Source organism: Quercus robur, chromosome 12, assembly GCF_932294415.1.
Source record: "Quercus robur chromosome 12, dhQueRobu3.1, whole genome shotgun sequence".
NCBI classification, from domain to species: Eukaryota; Viridiplantae; Streptophyta; class Magnoliopsida; order Fagales; family Fagaceae; genus Quercus; species Quercus robur.
In genome coordinates, this window is record NC_065545.1 from 4,829,333 (window position 1) to 4,837,471 (window position 8,139).

Here is an 8,139-nt window from a genome sequence, read left to right on the forward strand (position 1 = left end):
GTACAACAAGATAAAAATGGCCGAAGAAGATCAGGAGAAAACTACTTTCATCACAAGTCAGGGTTTCTATTGCTATAAGGTGATGCCCTTCGGGCTGAAGAATGCAGGAGCAACCTACTAGAGGTTAGTGAACAAGATTCTGCATTGATAGATGTAAGTTACTGACGAAGCCATAAATATGACAAGATCCCTCAAATGGGTGTAAGTCACAAAAAATTTTGGCTAAGTAACAAGATTCCACCTTGATGGATATAAGTTACTGACGAAGCCATAAATATGACAAGATCCCTTAAATGGGTGTAAGTCATAAATTTTTTTTTTGGCTAAGTAACAAGATTCCGCCTTGACGGATGTAAGTTACTGATGAATCCATAAATATGACAAGATCCCTTAAATGAGTGTAAGTCACAAAAAAAAAAAATGGCTAAGTAATAAGATTCTGCCTTGACGGATGTAAGTTACTGACGAAACCATAAATATGACAAGATCCTTTAAATGGGTGTAAGTTACAAAAATTTTTAGCTAAGTAACAAGATTCCGCCTTGACGGATATAAGTTACTAAAGAAACCATAAATATGACAAGATCCCTCAAATGGGTGTAAGTCACAAAAAATTTTGGCTAAGTAACAAGATTCCGCCTTGACGGATATAAGTTATTGACGAAGCCATAAATATGACAAGATCCCTTAAATGGGTGTAAGTCACAATTTTTTTTTTGGCTAAGTAACAAGATTCCGCCTTGACGAATATAAGTTACTGACGAATTCAAAAGAGACAATAACCTTGCAACAAACATGCTCAAGAGAGAGCATCTTTTGAAGGGTCTCGACTAAAAATTCTTTTGCTAAGTACAAAGCATTGACACAAAAAGGAAACTACAGGAACATAAATGGTAAACAAGTAAGTATGCAATTACTAATTTAATTCAAGCCCAAAAACAGCAGGCAATTGCCACTATCTTTACATCTAGACCAAAGGCCCACAAACACTGGGCTAAGATATTGTTCTCAAAATAGATTAAAAAGAAAAAAGAAATTGTTTTGGACTTAGACTTACAAAAGGCCCAAAACATAACGGGCACCCAAAAAAAAAAACAAAAGGAGAAGAAAAGGAAAATCTTTTCAAGTAATAAGCTCAAGCGTCAGCGGTAGCATCATCACTAGTAGGGGCGTCATCAACAGGAACATTCTCGGGAGCGTCACCCTCAGGAGCCGAGGACTGGGCAGCCTCGTCAATTGCCATCTCCTTGTCCACCTCTTCAAGGTCCAAGTTCTCAAGGTCAACTCCAGTGGGATGCTTGACGAGGTACCTCCTCAGAAGCTTAAAACCCTTGAAGTACCAACTGAAGAGCACTGTGTTGTACTCGTCAGTTTGTTGAAACGCCTTGACGGATCGAGCAGCAATGGTTTTGAGTTTCTCCTTGGCTCCTAGAAGCTGCTCATCCTTCTCTAGGTTCAGCTGACGCTCAACCCTGATGTCGTCACTCAAGGTCTTAATTTTTTCCTTCATAGTGTTGGCCTCGTCGATAGAATCGATAAGTGACTTCTTCATTGTGGAATTCTTCGACTCCAAAGCCTCCATCCTGGATGTTAGAGACGCCACCTTGGCCTCCTGAGTAAGGTACTCAGAAGTAATACGAAGGCTCTCCCCCAACACCTAAAAAGAACATTGAAGCCGTCAGTATAATGATTAAAAAAAAAAAAAAAAAAAAAAAAAAAAAAAGGGAGACTAAAAGTTGCACGAGCACGTTACCTGAACCAATTTGTGGACGTGGCGAGTCGCAACCTCATTGAAGGACACGCTGGAAATGGCTTTCAAGTCCTCGGCAGTCACGACCTTGTGCGCCCTTTCCACTGCCAGACCCTCATCATCCCAAACGCAAGACGAACGGGAATCGGCTTTCTCTTTCCCTTTGTTGGTCACCCGAGACCTTTTGGAGGCAGGAGTAGGGATCTCTTCAACCAAAGTGGCTGGAGAGGCCGTCCTCATCGTCTCAGTACCAGAGACAATGGGAGTGATGGAGGCTAGTGGAGTAGCCAAAAGGCCCTTCCCTGTGGTACGCACTGTCCTTTTCCCGAGGCTGGATAGCGGCTCGTCCTTCTTTGTTCTCATCTTTGCATACATATCTTTGTTAAATTTGGTTGTCATTTCTGCAAGAAGAAAACACTTGTGAAAAATAAAAACAAGTATATATAAAGAAATCAGTACTTACGAACCTAACACTTAATCTTTTTTCCTTCAATTTCAAGATTGCGCAGGACAAAGGCAGAAGGCTCCAGCCCGAGGCAATAGAAGGCAAGAGTTCGTGGGTCTACAAGATCATCCCAGTTCTCAACCATTTGCGCGTATTCGATTGCTTTCTCCACACACCCCTTATACCTGCTCTTAAGTTTGGGCCGTCTTTTAACTGCGCAAAACAAAAAGTAAAGGAGTCAATGGTGGTAACGGTAAAAGCAACAAAACTTAAATGATGAGAAGAAATAATGACGAACCTAAGGTCGGGATTCCCCACCGACAATGCAACCTTGGGAGATCACCTTAAACCTCTACAGAGGGAGTCTCAAAATTGTCCCCAGACACAAAGAAAAACTTGGATTTCCAATATTTGAAAGACGAAGGTAAACCCTCGACGATCCTGGTCTTCCGTTGCCAGGGCACCAATTCATAGTACCCGTGCTCCTTAGACTCTTTCAAGAAATATAAGTAGATAAGCTCGTCTACCTTGAGCATACCTCCGTCCGAAAGCAGCCAGCCATATCCCTATACAGTTGATCACTATCCTCCATGAATTGGGCATAAGCTGCCCAGGAGCAATACCGAAGTGGTCCAATAGCTTCATAAGGAAGGGATGGACAAGAAACCTCAACCCACAGACGAAGGCAGACTCTTAAAAGCATACCTCCCCGGGGAAGAAGTGACTAGCCCGATGCTTTTCATTGGGTAGACGAACCCTAACTCGCTCCAGGAATTGGAATCTATCCTTAAATCTACCCAGAGTGTCGGCATCCAGTCCACACTCCTCCTCGAGGACAGGAAAAGCCCTAACCTCTCAAGGGATAGAGACGGCAGTATCTCCCTCCACTGGGTCACCGCTAGACGATAACCCAGTCTCGAGTTCACTAGACCTAACCTCAGACATTCTCTCCCACTCTCTCACCAAACTCTTAAACTAATCAATCGATTGACGAAGCAAAGGCAACAAATCGGCCAATGCAATGCTCAAACTGTTACCCTCAAAAACAAAATTCTCAATGTGCGGGAAAACGCCTAAAAACCCTCCTAAGCGCGCAAAAAGGAAAGAAATTGAGGGGCAAGCTATCCTAACCTCAAAGTTACTAACCATGGAAAACCAGAAAAAACACAAAGGGAAGAAATAAAAGCTAAATCCCCAAGAAATCGAAGACAAACACTAAAAGAAAAGGAAAGGAGAGAAAGAAAGAGATTAGAAGTTGTATCGCAATAATAAAAAATAAAAAGGAAGCAAGAAAAAGAGAAGAAAAGTACCTCAAAAAAAAGGCAGATAAGGGAGGCACCACCACACTGCACACTGGCTTGAAGAAGAGTTTCAGAGTGAAGTTGGGAAAGAAACTACTCAGAGCAATGATTGGAAGTTTTGAGAAAAGTAAAAATAAGAAGGGGAGAAGTTTAAAAACCAAAGCTCAAAAAACTGAAATTCAACGAGAAACCCAAGAGTCATACGATTGGAGCATTAACTCCACTGATCAAAATGTGCCACGTGGCCACGATGCGTGTGGCGCCGCCACTGTGCATTTAATACGGAGCGAAATCCCAAGGGTCATGGACAGATCATAAAAACCTTTCATCTTCTATAGTCGTCATGACACGTCACGACAACCATAGAACCTCGGGGGCAGCTGACGGGACTGACGAAGTCAACCTTCTTGGACGAAGTCATTGATACTAATGAAGTCACCTTGACAAACGAAACAACTAAGCATCCCTGGCAATACAACCACACCTCTGACGAAGGTAAAGAAGCCATTCAATACAGTCAATAAATAAGACAAGCAATCAAAAGGCCAGCTGGGCAGACCATTGGAAGCCCATTAAAATCGACATTACTAGGGAATAGGCGTTACCTAAAGGAGCATTAAAACCCCATAATAGCCACAACGGCTAGGAGCTAAGAGAATGTATATATATAGCCCTCACCCCTCCAACAGAAGGTACATTGACACATAAACAGTATCCCTAGTTATTTTTATACTTTGTTATTTACTATAAGCTTCTTATATTGACTTTGGCATCGGAGGTGTTATGGTAGGCACCACACCGGTGACCATTGTGAGAGATTGCTATTTCTACGGCGACGTAGACAAATACCTAACTCCATCTGGACGTGTTCATTACGACTGACGAATTTATACTTCATCAAATATCATTGATTATTTTAAGAGTAATGCTATACTCAAACTTTTTTACAACATTTTTACAAACCGTTTTGGTAGCAAATTCTTATTAGTTCGCACATGGACCCACCACTCACATCATTTTTTTACTTACTAGTAACCACTTATTACATCAATAATTTGTAATAAAAAAGTTTGTAGCGCTAGTATTTTCCTCATTTTAGTGACTATAAAAAAATTTATAAATCTAAAATCTAAAACAAAATATACAGGCCCAAAAAAAAATAGGTCAACAACAAAAATTACCAATAGTAAAACTTTAAAAAAAATTAAGCTCAATTAACCAATTTTATTTAAAATAAATAACCTTGTCATTTAAAAAATATAAACAAAAATAATTTTGTTCTTACCAACAAAAAAAAAAAAAATTCTTAACAGCTAAGTAGTAGTAGAGTTAAAGCTTGAAATTGCTGCACATAACCAACAGTAAAGCTGCCCCCCTTAACTCAAAACTCTGGTTCCGTCTTTGCATGTGGAGTGACGATCACGATTAGCACTTTGAACAATACAAGAGTTTATATATTTTCCTTATTATTCAACTATTTCCTTTATTTTATAGCAAAGACTACTTAAATTACTGAACGAATACTATATATGAGCCAAGGAAGTTAATTTCGTACCGTACCAACTGGTACCGTCAGAATTTGCCGTACCAGTACTTAGGCTGGTACAGAAATGCTCTTGTTTCGTTTCGGTTTAAATACCGGCTGTATCGAAGCCGTTTCGGACATACTGGGATAAATACCGGGTTTCGGCTGGAACCGGGCGAAACAAAAAAAACTCAAAAAACCCCCCAAATTTCAAGATCCATCTCCTCACTCTTACCTCGGTTTTTCCTCCTCTTCTTCGTATTTGTCTCTGCTACGCATTTATTCTTCTTCTCCTTTGTTCGCCGGCCTCTATTTCTACAGCCCCTTCATCTTCTTCATTTAACGTGTGGCTGTCTCTTTTTAGTTTTGGTACACTCACTTGAAAGTAGAAAAGTAGTCAGTCAAGAAGCAAGTGACAAGACTTCAAAGCAAAATGTGTGGAGGTGAAAAAAAAAAAAAAAAAAAAAAAAAAAAAAAAAAAAAAAACCTTATAATGATAGACTAATGGGCTACAACCGTAATCAAGATGTGTGGTAAAAAAAAGAGTGGTAAAAAAAAGAATGAAAAAAGAGAGTTAGGACTTTCAATAGTTGACTGGGTGAGTCAGTAACTTATTATAATTTTTAAAATAAAATTTTTAAAAATTCTAGCTATAACTTAACTATTGTAATATGCATTTTTTGTGTTTTGGTGAAACTAAAATAACTATATAACTTCATTGCTACTAATGCTCTAACTCCACCAAAAAATATAAAAAGTTGCCAAAGTGATATATTGAGTTATCAGAAATATAACATTGTATATTGTATAAAATAGTAAAAAATAGCGATAAACTCAAAACGGTACACCGGTATTGATCGATATCCGAAATATATCGTACCGTTGGTTAAACCGGTACAGTTTCTGGTACGGTATTGACTTCATTGATATGAGCACGCCTAACTTGTGATGTTAGCAATGTAATAAACTACAGATCACGCAATAATAGTCCATCTAGCAACCCACTAAGTATTAAATACAAAATAGACCAACGAACTGAATCGCATATAAAGTAGGAACCACAACACTATCAAAGCACTACACTGCTAAACAATATTTTTTTCGATTCTCAAAAAACAAAACAAAACAAAAGAAAGCTTTCTTTATCCTTTCATCGACAAGATCAGTGCCATGTCCGGAGACCAAACTGCACCACCGGTTTCCACCATTGATCCCTATGAGTACCTCCAAATCATCCAAAACAGTGACGGTACCATCAAACGTCTCTACGAAATTCCTAGCACCCCTGCCGCACCTGATCACAACGGTTCCACCCCTGTGATCACCAAAGATGTCACTCTCAACCCAAATCACAACACTTGGGTCCGAATATTCTTACCTCGCCAAGCACTAGATAACACCTCCACCAACAACAGTGTCGGTAATACAAAACTTCCTCTCATTGTGTACTACCATGGTGGTGGTTTTATTCTTTTAAGTGCTGATTCCACCATGAATCATGACTTTTGCTTCAACATGGCACTTCAACTCTCCGCCGTGATCGTCTCCGTCGAATACCGTCTCGCTCCCGAGCACCGCCTTCCTGCGGCGTACGACGATGCAGTGGAAGCGTTACATTGGATCAAATGTACACAAGAAAAATTGTTACGTGACTTTGCTGATTATTCCAAGTGTTTTCTAATGGGTACTAGTGCGGGTGGCAATATAGCCTATCACGTGGGGCTACGTGCATCTACAGCCGTTGGTGATTTTGAACCATTGAAGATCAAAGGGCTGATTTTGCACCACCCGTTCTTTGGTGGGTCAAAAAGGACTGAATCCGAGCTAAGGTTGCTCAACGCTCCAGTTTTGCCACTATGCAGTACTGATTTGATGTGGAAATTGGCTTTGCCAATTGGGGTTGACCGTGATCATGAGTATTGCAATCCAACGGTGGGTGATGGATTTGATCAATTTGATCAAATTAGAGAGCTGGGTTGGTGGGTTGTGGTGACAGGTTGTGATGGAGACCCATTGATAGACCGTCAGATGGAGCTGGTAGAAATGTTGAAGAAGAAGGGTGTTAAGGTAGAGGCACAATTTAATGAAGGAGATTATCATGGGGTGGAGCTAATGGATGCCACGAAAGCTAATGCACTGTCTGTGTTCCTAAGGCATTTCCTAGAAAAATGCTGCTAGGATGGTTTCCCGGTTCTCGATTCCACTTGGAAACATATGCTGTTTTCTTTTATTTTCTATGAATAAATTTTTTATTCAATAAGCAAATTAAATTTTGTTTCTTATGAGTGTTCTCTAATTCTGTGTACTGTAAAGGTTTACAAGTAAGCTGGAATAGATAAATTCAGCCTCAAATCCACAACAATTATGAGTTGGCTGGGCTTTGTTTATACTTTATAATACTCCTGCAGTCCTACTAGCTCTAATCTTTATAGAGACATTTAATTTTGACTTATAAACAAAAGCTATCAAGAGGTTTATCTTATCCTAATCCTTAGACCGTACGTAAACAGCTGCTATTTTATCTTCAAATCAGACATGGGGTTTATTTCTTCTCAAAAAATAAAGTCAAGGAACCAAAGTTGTAGGTTGTAGCCGCCCTTTGCTGTTGATTTGTCCTAAAACGCGTCGCAAAAAGAAAAAAAGAATTGCAAGTTGTATTATACTTTTTTTTTTTTTGCTCTGACGTGTATTATACATTTATACTTTAAGCAAACTGAAAGAGCCGTGCTCTGGTTGTATCTAAACTAAAGTTAACTGCTTTAGAAGATAGATGGCCCTAGAGCAGTAAGAGGGAAGTCTAAGGACTCCTTAGGTAATGTTGTTTTAGTAACGTTAGGTGGTAATGTTGTTCTAATAACGTTGTTTATATTTTCTAAAAATACGTGTGAGTGAAAAAATGTGTGAAAATATGTGTAATATTATTTAAACATTGAAAATTGTTATTTAAACAACGGTAACAAATGGGCCCTAAAATTCCTCATTTGAGAAATCGGTTGTCAAATATTTATTGTTAATGAGTATGCAAATCACGTCATAAAAAAAATAAAAATTCTTTCAAGTAGATGCCTTTTAGGTCTTTTCAAACTATTTTGTTGTTATGGGTCTAGATTTATCTCGA

The 8,139-nt window shown here is 39.2% G+C and overlaps 1 protein-coding gene across 1 annotated transcript; it reads left to right on the forward strand.

The window, feature by feature from the left end:
* The first annotated feature begins 6,049 nt into the window (after positions 1 to 6,049).
* LOC126707919 (carboxylesterase 1-like) lies at positions 6,050 to 7,392 on the forward strand. Its single transcript, XM_050407661.1, has one exon. The coding sequence runs from the start codon at positions 6,192 to 6,194 to the stop codon at positions 7,197 to 7,199; it is 1,008 nt and encodes a 335-aa protein (XP_050263618.1). The 5' UTR covers positions 6,050 to 6,191; the 3' UTR covers positions 7,200 to 7,392.
* The last annotated feature ends 747 nt before the right edge of the window (positions 7,393 to 8,139 follow it).